Source organism: Scomber japonicus, chromosome 19 (genome assembly GCF_027409825.1).
Source record: "Scomber japonicus isolate fScoJap1 chromosome 19, fScoJap1.pri, whole genome shotgun sequence".
NCBI classification, from domain to species: Eukaryota; Metazoa; Chordata; class Actinopteri; order Scombriformes; family Scombridae; genus Scomber; species Scomber japonicus.
Window position 1 is genome coordinate 23,567,184 of NC_070596.1, and position 13,805 is coordinate 23,580,988.

Below are 13,805 nucleotides of genomic sequence, written 5' to 3' on the forward strand. Positions count from 1 at the left end.
GTTATTGCAGATTTCATTATAGATGCATTATAGACTTTAAACACTCTATATGAGGTTGAAGGCTGTGTCACAACATGGCACCAGTGTAAAAAAAAGGAACTTGGCAACATTTTTCCCTTAAGACATTAAAGCACATTGGCTCTGGTATTATAGTCTGTGAACAGTAATATTAACGCTCTATCTGCTTCCTTAACTAGAATACTTTCTCTCCTGATGTCCTGCAACAACAAATGTATTGTACTCTGCTTCCGGCCCTTTACCCCCTCAAGACAATAGTAACAGCACACACAATTAACACAAGAAGGAAGAGAGAGAGAGGCTTGATAGTAAGAGTAGGTCAAACTTTTCTAACTTTCTATGAAAATAATAAATTACAGTAAATCCCCTTTAAAGTATATAACATAAAAAACAGATGTACTGTACTGCAGGCATCCAGCTGTTCTCAGAAAGCAGGCTCAGTCATATAAATATCTGAAAAAAGAATTTGTACTTAAATAAGCGAGTTATTGAAGGCATTGGAAGGATTGGAGAATGATTACTCAGCAGAGAGGAAGGATACCAGCAGATATACACAGTGTTTAATGAACAGTAACATCTCAATTACTCTGTTAATGTCATCTAGTCATTTACATTGTATACATAAGTACTACTATATATCACATCCTATTATCCTCCTATGTGGGAAGAGAAGTCAATGTGCAGTCATAGAATATGTCCAATTTTGTCATAAGCATCTCTGCAGTAGGTTTCTGTTATTCGGTGTGTAAAAAATGCCTTTTACATTTTTGTATTTGGTATACTTCTTGATATTTGCATATATCTAATATCTATATATTGCAGCAGATATATAACATCTGTCAATATTAATCATTTTCTCTATTGTTTTGGGGATGTAGGTTTCTGATCTGTCAAGCCGCCAATAATGTGATTTTTTGAATATGAATATGAATCATTCCTTCTGTATATTTCTGAAGATTGTCATGTTGTTATTATTCTTGTGTAAGTACATTAAACCAGAGTCAAAGTCCTTGTACTGTATGTAGCATACTTTGTCGATTAACTGAAAATTAAATGAATCATCAACTATTCTGATAATTGATTCATCATTTTTTAAAGTCCTCTTTGACAGTAAACTGAGTATCTTTGATTTATGAATGCTGATCTGATCTGATTTCATCATTTTGGGGTTTTGGAAGACAGTGATCGGCATTTGTCATAATTATCTGACATTTTATGGACTAATACTTGATAACTAATTGATTAATAACTAAGACAATAAACAGATGAATTGATGATGATAATAATGGTTAGTTGCTGGCTTACTTTCACATCCAATGTATTGGTTCACTGTCTTACTTTTATAGACAGCCTGCTACAGCAACAGATTATAATATGGGTTTACTAAATAACACTGACACACTGCTGACTCCAAGTAGCAACACTCTTTGTACATCTATAAAATGTGTAATAAACTCAATTGTGACAGATTGTTAGAGCTCCATTAAAGTTTCATTTTTATTCCATGTGATCAAAATTATGGCACACTTTACTTCTCACAAGTAATTCTAACAATCACTAATGAATTTGGCAATGTGACAAAAGTGTAATCTCAAGATATATTGTTGTTTACAGGGAGTGACGTTTGCCTGCACTGTAAAACAAGGTTTCCTTTTGCTTTTGTTTGTTTGTGGTGGGTGGGTTTGTCCTTCCCGCCATTTCAGCGTTCATATTATTTAATGTGCTGGTCTGTAGCTGTAAACACTGAAACATTTGGTCATAGTTCTCCTTTTCCTTCAATGTGCAATGCAAGTCATGCTTGATGTGGATTAGTCTTGGATTAGTCTGATCACATGAGATATGAGTGAATCTACAGAGCAGCTTATTCCTCATCAGTCAATTGAGGCTTTTTACAAATTCTTCAGGAAATGAAATTAAGATGGTGGAAAAAGGAAACTGCTGTGAGAAGCCTCCAAACCATCTCTTTATGATACGCACTACTTCACAAGCAAAAACGACAAAAATATCTGTGTGTCAACATCAGGTTTATTTATTACAAATTTGACACATTTATAACAACGCTTATTTCCTTTCCTTTGAGCGTCCTTCTGTTACCAAAGCTGCAGCCAAGTGCAGCAGTCAGCGATCCTCCTCACACCACCGTGATCCGAAGCCCATCGCTTGTCTCATCTTCGTGTTTTTTTGTTGGAGTAAACACTCCTCGTGTACAAAAAAAATAAAGTTACAGTCCGTATAATAGTCAAGAGTCTTATACCAGCAGTACAGCATTGATGCAGCCGTCGTTCTCTGGGTTATTTGTCACCTGGGCATATTTACCTGAGGAAGAAAAGAAATATTTTAGTTAGAAGATTATCACATACCAAACTAGGATCTGTACTGACATGCCTCAAACTACTTTGTGTTCCAACTACTGGGGCTAGATGCATAAACAGTGCAAATGTCATTTCCTGCACACAAACTGGTATTTATAAACACAGCATGTGTGGTGAGAACGTGCGTCCCTCACACACTCTTCAGATGAGGTGGTTATAAAGAGATCTGAGGGTGATGAGGTGGAGATAAATTATAAAAAAGGGTAAGAGACTGAATATTTTAGTCAAACATTGTTTTGATTGACAACCAGCTGCACTGATTGTGTGATTTATTTTGGTAAAATGTCAATCAAAGGCACATTTATAAACATGAGACTGATTATTTACTTTTGTGTCTACATTTTTTGCTTTTAAGGTTCTTCTCATTTTATCCTTCATCGTGTCACACTTTTACAAAGACGGTTTTAGATATGAACGCTACTAAGTAATCATTGATCACATTTCTGAGATATCACTGCTGGTGATGGTTTAAAGGTCAATGTGATAAATTGAAGATATAGAAGGTATAAAAAGCCACACAGCAATGCTTAATAACAGCTGCTCTGCTGTTGGAGAACTCACTGACTCACTGTCAGTGAATTATTATATATACACGTGATAAAGACTGATTGATTGACCTATTTAACCCTGTTTGTGTCAGTAACAGGTGCACAGACTGGCGGAGCAGGCGGAGAAATGATATGAAAACAGCAGGTTAGGGGCATCTTCATTGTTTATGGCTATCACTGACATTCATAAAAATAAAAAACCTGTGTGTAAAGTTTTACACTTCTGGCCCCTTGAGGTCTTGTACGTCTATGTGCAAGCTTTTAAGAAACCTAGCTGAGGCTAAACACTGCTAGATTTACACAGATATATTTAGCCATGTTAACCAGGTTATTGTTTGGTCATAAGTTTCATGAAGGCTGGGTTCCTTGTTTACACAGGAGAATGAATATGAATCATACTCAAAAGTAGGGAAATGACACATGACTGCAGTAGTGCATGTAAAAAAAACACAAACTGAATTTATGAGTTTATGGATCCACACAGACTTTATGACTCACCCCAGATAACTTTTCCTCCTTGTGTGACTAAACCCAGCTCGCTGACATTGACTTCTACGACTGTTCCTTTTGTGATGACTCCGAGAGACGTGTAGAGGGGTGAGGAAGGGTTCTTCTTCACTCCCAGGATGGGGAGGCAGAATGTGGCCTTCAGCTCTGGATGTGTAACGTGAGCCTTCTTAAAACGTAAGCCCTGAAGTAAGAATAAAGAGATAGAAAAATGTGTCATTTAGGAATTTATGCACAATTTCAAGTTAATCCTGACTGCACATGAAAAAGAAGTAAGCTTAAGTAAAATCTTACCATGGGTCTGATGAAACGCTCGTATTTTGGAGGTTTACGGGTGAAACCGTCACCGACAAAGCAGACTTTGGTGACCATTCTCTTCCAGGCCTTCTTTTGTCTCTTTCCGGTTCTGATGACTTTGAGCACTTCTGTTTCTCCCTGGGCTCGCACCTTTGGCAGGGGTACTTCCCACTTGCCCTGCAGAAAACAAAACCAACAACATTACTTCCACCGTCATCCCAACCATAAAATAAACAACCACAAAATAAAAGCAGGAAATCTTCAGTGTGGCATGCTACACAACCATGACTTACAGCTTTCTCCTTCCTCTTCTGTTTGATCATGTTGGAGAGGACTTTAGCACGAGACTGTCCCTCTCTGTCCAGCAGGTAGGCTGGCACTGCTCCCTCTGGGGTCTTATCATCGTTCTTCTGCTTGGTCTTCCTCTGTTCGTGCATTTTGATGCTGTAAAGATACAAGTCAGAATTTATGGGATGTTCATTGGGCATAGATAGAAAAACAAGCATTCTCAGTCTTCCTGCGTCCTTTAATACTTACGTCTTCTTCATCTGGATCTTCTCGGCATGTCTCTGTTTGTGGTACAATTTGGCCTTCAAACCAATCATCTTTCTGGCTTTGTGGGAGCGCTCGTGGGCCTCACGGCTCTCCTTCTTCCTTTTCTTTTCATGGTGGTCCAGACGGTAGCCGTGGCGCTTGCGGTGCAACTCAATGTGCTCGTTCTGAGGCTACAAACGAGAAAAAACAAAGAGGCAATTACCTTCAGCTGAAGACAAATAATGACAAATACATATTCTTTGAAATAAAAATGAAACACGTTTAGTTGAATACAGAATGTTTACAGATGTAAAAATATTGCGTGACTAGATCTTTGATCCAGTGGAGTCGTGAATAAGTTATATTCAAAATGAACACAACGCTTTGTCAAATAAACATATTGGCAGGTTAATCAATGATTAAAATACTTTTGTATTCACAGCTCTAAATCTATCCACACCTAGTTTATTGTGTGGGAACTGTGTTTACAGCAGAAATGCCATTACAAGTAGGGCCCAACTGATACTGTTGCTGATTTTTTGGGCCGATGCCAATACAGATATTAGGAAGTAAAAAAATTCCAATATCAACATATTGGCCGTTCATCAGAATATCAGAATATACTCATAAACACACATTTTTAAATCATGATCCCTTGAATGTAATGTAATGAAGGTATGATATTTTACAGTAATGTATAAACTGACATCAATACACTTACAGTTTCTCTGGTAATTTAATCAATAGAATAGCTATGTATTAAAACAAACAAACAAAAAAAAACAACAACATATGTTTATGTTAAACTTGAATTAAGAAAAAGGGTCAAATATATATATAAAACACTACCTATACAACTTAAAAAATAAATGTATGGATACATATCGGACAAATTATTCACCAATACCGATATATCTGTGATAGGTCAATATCGACTAATCAGTGCAGCTCTAAAATTGTATTACTTGGTGCTGTGATGGGCATGTTTCCTCCATAACATTTTGACACACAATTCATTATAAAAAAATCGAATAAACATATTTGTAGGTTAATTACTAATTGGAATATTTTGTAATCACTGATCTAAATATATTCATCCTTAGCTAATTCGTGTGGAAAATATATTAACAGCAGAAATGCATTTCAAGTATAAACTTTTCAGTCTTCACTCAGCTCAGGTTGACTGTCAAACATGTCTAACTGTACAAAAACAACTCAGTGAAGCCAAGCAAGGTGGTTTTAAATTCCTGATTTTAGTCCAAATACAGAGACCAATAACACATTATGTGTACAGCGGGTACATATCAGTCAAATCAACACTAGAATAAATATAATACATAGTCACACTTATTATATTTCGATGCTTTGACGATATTTGTAGGACAGTTAACTTTCAGGCCCTTGCAGAGGAGCAAGGCCATATGGACATTAATAAAAACATCAAGGTAAACTTTCACAAAACTCAACTTTATCGCTCGTTTTTCCACCTAATATTTCACCTGCCTTACTGACACACAAGGTTAAATATGTATATTATTGTCTAAACATGTTTTATTGACAGCAGCGGAGCACGTCGACACCTCACGCCGCCACATGTGAACCGAGGCTAACAGATAGCACAATATGCTAACACGTTAAGTGCCGGATAAAAGTAAATTAACAAGATTTAAAAAGGTTTTATTCTTACCATGTTTGTTTTTCAAAAGTTGAGTTGTTACACTGAATTAGTTGCTGGTGGTTACAGGTGGTAAAGACGCGGTATTTTTGGTGTTTTTTCTTGAGGCTCGGGTCGTTTCGATGTTGTTTTCCCGAGGCCGATACTTAGAGGAAATACGTCATCGTTTGTCCGTCGATTCAACCTGACCGGCTTTGACTCATCTGTTTATGGACCATTTTAAGCTTTACAAGATATTTACTTATTTAATTATTTATTCCTTTTCATTACAACTTTTAGTCTCTCTGTTTGTGATGTACACTCAAGGTGCTGTAAACTGTGTAAATAAAGCTGATTTAAAAAAAAAACAAAAAAACAACTATGACATTTACCTCGATAACCTCTCATAGAAAAGACAAATAACAACATTATCGATCAGAATTGATAAAATAATTGCTCCTGAACGCTAATAAACCAATTTTACCATCGATAACGCCAAATGAACCTGTCTTGTGTTTATGCCCGGAACCATAAGCCTCATTTACTAGTTCCTACGGATGTATTTTGGAGCTGTGCCGTATTTAGGCGTGACTTTAAACAGTTGTGAGAAAATGGTGCTGCTTTGGAGGACACTTTAATGTTAATTAAAGCTTTAAATTCGTGTTAAATTGAGTCTTTAATCTGCCGGTGTTCATGTTTTTCACTCCGGCTCATTTTGCTCCACTATGGCCACTATGGAGAGGAACAAACCTGCAAGACGAGCAGACTTCAGTATATGAGGGTTGAACGTTTAACAGGATGATTTGGGTAAGACATAATGTCTGCAATGATGTGCTTTCACTGATAACTTATATTAATATCATGCTGACTCATTAGCGCGTTTACTGTCATTCATAGGGAAGGTATTTGTTATCTGCTGGGCTCCAGTCCAGCAGGTGGAGAGTGAGCTGTCATGTAAAAAGGGCTTACAGCTTTCTTCCAGGTATGTTTTTATTATTTTATTTTTTTTATTTCCATAAAGTGTGGCTCTACTAAATAGCTGAACTGTACTAGTATCAAACCGGGCTTAACATTTCACTACCCTCTTTTAATCCCTGCACTGGTCACTTTCATGTATTCCATTAAACTGGACTTAAAATTGTAAGATAAGATGGATAACATCTTTATTATGGAAGCCCATATCCATCAATGTTATGAAAAAAAGGTTTGTTACTATTAATAAATAGTAATATACGAAAAACTCTTATCTTAAAATCTTATAATAATAACTTATGACTTATTTTATGGGCTGTTGCAACTCGTGCATTGGTTATTATTTTTGACATTGTATTGACTAAATATTTAATCCTTTAATCAGTAAGATGCCGGAAAATATAGTCAGTAATAAAAATGTATCACTGATTCAGTCAGATCATAATTATTATGCTCCACGTTCACTTTCACAGATGATGTCAAATCATTGCGGGCTGTGGTCAACCCTGATATATCCAAGTAAGTGATTATATGCTGCAGTAGCGTCTTTGAAATGCTCTTAACATTCAGCTGTGTTCTTGGATTCATATCAACTTACACACTGTATCTGCAGGATCCGAAACATCGGCATTATGGCCCACATCGATGCAGGGAAGACGACAACCACAGAGAGGATGCTTTATTACTCCGGCTATACGAGAGCACTAGGAGGTGTGTAAGATGGTGAAAACTAGAGGTGGACATTGTTTCTTCTTCATTGTACATTGATTGCCTGTTGGTTTCTGTCTCTCACTTTATTTCTGTCTCTATTGCTTTCAGATGTAGATGACGGAGATACAGTCACAGACTTTATGGCTCAGGAGAGGGAGCGTGGCATCACCATACAGTCAGCGGCAGTCACTTTTGATTGGAAAAGCCATAGAATAAACCTTATAGACACACCAGGTAGAAATGCTCCCACGTGAGAATAAAACACCCTAATGGAAAGGAGAAGAAGCAGCTATTAAAATACTGTGTGTGTGTGTGTGTGTGTGTGTGTGTGTGGTTACAGGTCACGTTGACTTCACTCTCGAGGTGGAACGGGCACTCCGTGTTCTTGACGGGGCAGTTGCGGTGTTTGATGCCTCCGCTGGCGTTGAGGTTAGATCACAGCTTTCAATCTGCTTCTTTCTTCATTTAAAAATGTGTTGTATTACATTATCGGGTGCCGTCTGAACACTGTCGCCTCTGTTGTCCCGGTAACACTAACAGGCTCAGACTCTGACTGTGTGGAGACAAGCCGAGAAGCACCACGTTCCCTGCGTTTGTTTCCTGAATAAGATGGATAAGCCTGCAGCAAGGTGAGTGACTCCAACTCATACAAGGTTTATGTTACATATACTGTTTTTCAATATTCAACTGAAATCTGTCTTTATTTTTGTTCCCCTCTCTCAGCCTCAGTCTTTCAATTGAGAGCATAAAACAGAAGTTGAAAGCCAATCCAGTTCTCCTCCAGGTAGGCCTTTAGAAAATGAACATGAGAAAAATAGTGATGAAGAGTAACTATTTGACACCATTGAAGATAATGCTTTGTAATGACTGAAATTAGAGATACAGCAATTAGTCAATTCATCAATTTGTTGATCATTACATAATTCATAATTGGCAACTATTTGGATTATCGAATAGTTGTTTCAGTCATTTTTTCAACAAAAGTGCAAAACAACTGGCTGGTTGTAGCTCCTCAAATGCAACGATTTGAAACTTGTTTGTGTCATATGTGACAATATACCAAATTTCTTTTGATTTTTGAACTGTTGATCTGACAAAACAAGACATTTGAAGAAAACACCTGAGCTCTGAGAAACTGTATTGGGCATTTTTTCCTTTTTAAAAAACATTTTATAGACAAAACAATTAATCAAGAAAATAATCAGCAGGTTAATCGACAATGAAAATAAACATTTGTTGCAGCTCTAACTGAAATAAGTACTGAGGTAGCATTTAAATAGAGAAGAATACAGGTAGATAAAGCTGTGATGATTAGTGTGTGATTGTTTTATAAGTTATAAAATGAGTCAAAATTATTTTTATTGTATCAAAACTCAATTGAAAAGCAAACGAAAGAAAGTAATATAAGTATGTCACCTTGTTAAAAAAAAAACAAAAAACTGTTTCATAGATTCCTGTGGGCAATGGAAAGAGCTTCACCGGTGTGGTCGACTTATTAACAAACCAGAAGTTAATATGGAAGCTAAAATCTTCAGAAGACAACGGGCGTGTGTTTGAAATCAAACCTCTTGAACACTCAGATGAACCAGAACTCCTGCAGGAGGTCAGCGAGGCCAGGACGGCTTTAATTGAGCAGGTAAATGTCTTAAATAACATTTGAACCATATCAACAATATTGACACAACTTGATGTGCAGTAGTTTTGGGATGTTACAAAGTTTATATTTCTTTTCCCAATCACAGGTTGCCGATCTGGACGATGAGTTTGCCGAACTGCTGCTGACAGATTTTAGTGAGAATTTTGATGCTGTTCCGTCCAACAAAGTAAGTCTCATATACAAACCTATAAAGCAGCACAGTTTTAAATGCAGATTAATCAGTGTTGAATGTGTCCTCAGCTACAGGAAGCTGTACGCCGGTTGACTCTGGCCCGTAAAGGTGTCCCAGTACTCTGTGGGAGCTCACTGAGAAACAAAGGTGTTCAGCCTCTTTTAGATGCCATCACTGCCTACCTGCCTGCGCCCAACGAGAGGCATCATGACCTGGTGTGAGTAAACTCTTTAACCTATTACTAACTCATACCAGAGCTGTTATGATATGGTATTGAAATGAGTTAAAGGACAATTCCAGCATGATTGAAATTTTAGTCGTGGTTCTGCATCCCAGTGATAAATGAAAAACCACAGCTAAGATTCCTTCTAGTTAAGCAGTATGTGGTACACCTAAGCTGCAATTTTCTGTTTTAATTTAATTATATGGACTGGGCAGCTGTGGCTCAGGAGGTAGAGCGGAAGATTGGCGGTTTGATTCCTGGCTCCTCCAGTCCAAATGTCAACGCATCATTGGGCAAGATACTTAGCCCCAAATTGCTTCCGATGGCTGCACCAATCGTGTATGAATGTGTGTGTGAATGTTAGTTTCATACTAATGAGCATGTTGGCACCCTGTGTGGTAGCTCCTGCCATCAGTGTATGAATGTGTGAGTGAAAGGGTGAATGTGAAATGTAGTGTAAAAGAGACTCGAAAGGTGCATTATAAGTACAGTCCATTTACCATTTACCACCTAGGGCCGGTTCTGCTTGAGGTTACTTCCTGTTAAAGGGGAGTTTTTCTTTGTCGCTGTTGCCAAATACTTGCTCATGGGGATTTCTGTTAATCAAACAGTACCGTCTAGACCTATGTGACCTATGTGCTCTATGTGAAAAGTGCCCTTAGATAACTTCTGTTGTGATTTGGGAACTATATAATTAAAACTGACTTGACTTCAGAGGAAGACATCTGTCTTTGTCTATTGTCTAGACTGGGACTGAAGTCAACCACAGAAAGTGTCAGTTAACTATTAATACACATTACTGTCTACATAAAAGTTCATAGGCTGAACTGAGTCATCTTTACTACAACCAATTTGGTTTTCATCTATTCAGACTCAGTTTGAGTTTTTTAGTTTCTGTGGAGTAGTTTGTTTGCCTCGTCATTTGGATTAAGGAGTATGAATGATCCTGAGATGTTCTTCAAAAGCTATTTGCAAATGTCTTCTTCTGTGTTGCAAATGAGTTGTTTGCAATTTAATACTACAAGGTGGAAGATGTATACATTAAAAAAAAGAATCAAATCATGCTGGATTTGTCCTTAAATTGTATCTCCCTCATGAAACTTTGCTGCACTATTAGGCTCCTATCTACATTTGATCATTGCTGTCTTACTGTTTGCTTCAACTCTGCTCCGTTCATCATTCTTCATCCTTCAGGCGGTGGTACAAGGACGACTTATGTGCTCTGGCCTTCAAGGTTCTCCATGACAAGCAGCGTGGTCCTCTGGTGTTTCTCAGGATCTACTCTGGTACTCTGAAACCACAGACGGCCATCCACAACATCAACAGGAACAGCGTGTGCGTGGTTTCTATTCCAGCTACGCATCTCTGATTAAACCCTGACCTCTAACACAGTATATTTCCATCATGCTTATACATTTGGTCTGAATCATTATTATAATATGTCAGAACTTTAATTTTTTTTCTGCCATGCTCTCTAGTGAGAGGATGAGCAGACTGCTGGTGCCGTTTGCTGATCAACATGTAGAAATCCCCTCGATGACGGCAGGAAACATCGCTCTGACTGTTGGACTCAAACAGGTACATCTTATTCCTTCCTTGCTATTTTGAAGACATTCCCCTCAAAAAGGTTATTTATGTTGATCTGTATGTTTTCTACTTTTAAGACTGTAACAGGGGACACCATCGTATCATCCAAAGCTTCAGCAGCAGCTGCAGCCCGTCGAGCCCAGAATGAAGGCGGGACGGGAAAGAAGCGTGGGGAACATGTCAGCGTGGTCCTTTCAGGGGTGGAAGTCCCTGATCCTGTCTTCTTCTGCACCATAGAACCGCCCACCATGGCTAAACAGGCTGGTCAGTGACAGTGATTATAGTTTTGTTACCTGTGCTTCAGAATCCTCACTCACATTGTATTTTTTTCCCCCTTTTAAAGATCTTGAGAATGCACTGAACTGCCTCCAGAGAGAAGACCCCAGCCTTAAAGTCAGGGTCGACCCCGATTCTGGGCAGGTAATACCATAATTGGATAATGCGGGTCTTTCTTTAGTCAGAGCATATGCCACAATGAGTCAACTAAATGTCTTTGCATTTCTCTCCTCAGACTATTTTGTGTGGGATGGGAGAGTTGCACATCGAGATCCTCCATGATCGAATTAGACGGGAGTATGGCATAGAGGCTCACCTCGGACCACTGCAGGTGGCTTATAGGGAGACTATTCTCCAAGAGGTCTCTACTACAGGTAAAACAATCTGTGCATTAGGTTATGGGAGGTGGAGAAAGGTAATTAGTGTCGGCTGCATACTGTAATTTAGATTTTCCTACTTTGCTTGTGATGCAGATACGCTGGATCGGACAGTTGGAGAAAGAAGACATGTTGTGACCGTAGAGCTGACTGTCAAGCCTGTGGAGGCCATGTCCACAGGTGGCTCCTGTGAAATAGCATTTGAGGAGAAGGTTGATGGGCAGTTATCAGCAGAAATCAAAGAGGCAGTGGAGAATGGAGTGCACAGCTCGTACCTCCAAGGTAACATTGAATTAAACTCATTTATTCTCTTCTTTAAAGTCCCTGAAAACTCAAAGTATTTATTTCTGATGTGAAGTAAGAATGACTTAATTAACAACAATCACAATTCAGATTTCTAAAGTGTTGCTGGAGTTTATCAAATGATCAAAATCTGCTCTGGCAGACAATTACATATAGTAGAAACTAGGTTTTCAGGGTCTTTAAACAAAGAACTATTGGAGCAAATCTATCACATCTTTCATGTATTGCCAGATAATATTATCAAAGTAGTAACAGGGCTCATTTCCATGCCTGCTTTCACCTTTAGGTCCGTTGCTAGGCTACCCTTTGCAGGGCGTATCTACACTGATCCAAAGTGTCAACGTGGAATCAGGAACTTCTCTGGCCATGGTGTCCGCCTGCGTGTCTCGTTGCATGCTGAAGGTAAACCATCACGGGTTCAATAACTTTACTGAAAACTACAGGTTGATTAAAGGATACAGTACAGCTGGCCATTTTATATACTCTTCTTCTTGTCAGCAAATCTCACGAGCAGAGCCAAACCAACAATTGATCCTACTTATCTTAGTCCTTTTGATGTCATCCAAAACTGTGAAAGACACACTGTTACACTTTAATCATTTTTAGAAACTGCTCCATGATTGGTAAAACTCACATTTTCAGTCTCCAGAGGGTACAAGCAACCACTGTACATGTGCAGTGTTACATTGCAAATGATCATTTCCTCTTTGTTGTTTTATTACTTAATACCCTACCTCTGGTGTTGGGGTTTCCTCACTTCCGGGTTTATTGCGCCATTATTTGTTTCTTGTTTTGTCTTTGTTTAGTTTCTTATTGTGTAAAATGCTTTTTATTACATAGCTATGTATAAAAAGTGCTATATAAATAAAGTCTGATTGATTCATTAATTGTAAAGAAGTCAAAATAAGTTAGCACCACATTATAAACTTAACCACAATCCCTCACATACTCAGTGACTACTTTTCGGAGACTGAAACATACTTTTCAGTAGGATCAATTAATTGTTGGTTTGGCTCATGAGATTTGCTGATAAGAAAAAAAAAATTTAGACTTCTGTCACTGCTCGACACAGGCCTTTAGGCTAGGAGGAGGCCAGGTCCTGGAGCCTGTGATGTCATTGGATGTGACGGTCGGGGAGGAACACCTCGGCTCTGTGCTTGGGGACTTGGCCCAAAGACGAGGAACGGTCAGAGACATCCAGAGTCGTCATGACAACAAGGTGCTGATTGCAACTGTTCCGCTAGCTGAGATGATGGTGAGTTTAAGATCATATTCAAACATTTTGTCTGTAGTCTTTGGTTTGATGCATCACCCTGAAAATGTTCTACTGTTTTAAAAAGGGTTATTCTACCGTCCTGCGAACACTGACATCCGGCAACGCCACCTTCTCCCTGGAGCTGGACACCTATGAGACCATGAACACACAGGACCAAAACATCCTCCTCAAAAGAATGTCTGGTCTGCTGTGATCCGTCGTTCTCGACACTGTGCAGCTCTTCAGTAATGGGACTAATGGCCTCTTGAGACCGAGGCACTGCTTTTAGCCAAACTGATTGTTCCAGACTAATGACAAGTAGTCTGATTAAACGGTTATTTA

At 38.5% G+C, this 13,805-nt stretch overlaps 2 protein-coding genes across 2 annotated transcripts; one reads left to right on the plus strand and one right to left on the minus strand.

Moving 5' to 3' along the window:
* Positions 1-2,025: 2,025 nt before the first annotated feature.
* nsa2 (NSA2 ribosome biogenesis homolog (S. cerevisiae)) lies at positions 2,026-6,102 on the minus strand. Its single transcript, XM_053339650.1, has 6 exons — positions 5,964-6,102; positions 4,280-4,467; positions 4,036-4,186; positions 3,740-3,919; positions 3,437-3,629; positions 2,026-2,334 (listed from the first exon to the last, which is right to left on the minus strand). The coding sequence occupies exons 1-6, from the start codon at positions 5,964-5,966 to the stop codon at positions 2,267-2,269; spliced, it is 783 nt and encodes a 260-aa protein (XP_053195625.1). The 5' UTR covers positions 5,967-6,102; the 3' UTR covers positions 2,026-2,266.
* Positions 6,103-6,523: 421 nt separating this feature from the next.
* Positions 6,524-13,719, plus strand: gfm2 (GTP dependent ribosome recycling factor mitochondrial 2). The gene is made up of 20 exons (XM_053339970.1): positions 6,524-6,737; positions 6,828-6,912; positions 7,376-7,421; positions 7,516-7,613; positions 7,722-7,847; positions 7,954-8,042; positions 8,154-8,242; positions 8,337-8,397; positions 9,064-9,249; positions 9,356-9,436; positions 9,511-9,659; positions 10,860-11,000; positions 11,144-11,243; positions 11,330-11,516; positions 11,596-11,672; positions 11,764-11,902; positions 12,002-12,187; positions 12,495-12,610; positions 13,281-13,463; positions 13,549-13,719. The coding sequence occupies exons 1-20, from the start codon at positions 6,729-6,731 to the stop codon at positions 13,675-13,677; spliced, it is 2,277 nt and encodes a 758-aa protein (XP_053195945.1). The 5' UTR covers positions 6,524-6,728; the 3' UTR covers positions 13,678-13,719.
* The last annotated feature ends 86 nt before the right edge of the window (positions 13,720-13,805 follow it).

Coding starts and splice junctions, on each gene's coding strand:
- nsa2 (XM_053339650.1), bottom strand. Junction 3,920..4,035: donor AGAAGAGGAAGGAGAAAGCT/GTAAGTCATGGT, acceptor TGTTTTCTGCAG/GGCAAGTGGGAAGTACCCCT. Junction 3,630..3,739: donor AGCGTTTCATCAGACCCATG/GTAAGATTTTAC, acceptor TTCTTACTTCAG/GGCTTACGTTTTAAGAAGGC.
- gfm2 (XM_053339970.1), top strand. Junction 9,437..9,510: donor ATGCTGTTCCGTCCAACAAA/GTAAGTCTCATA, acceptor ATGTGTCCTCAG/CTACAGGAAGCTGTACGCCG. Junction 11,903..12,001: donor CCAAGAGGTCTCTACTACAG/GTAAAACAATCT, acceptor CTTGTGATGCAG/ATACGCTGGATCGGACAGTT.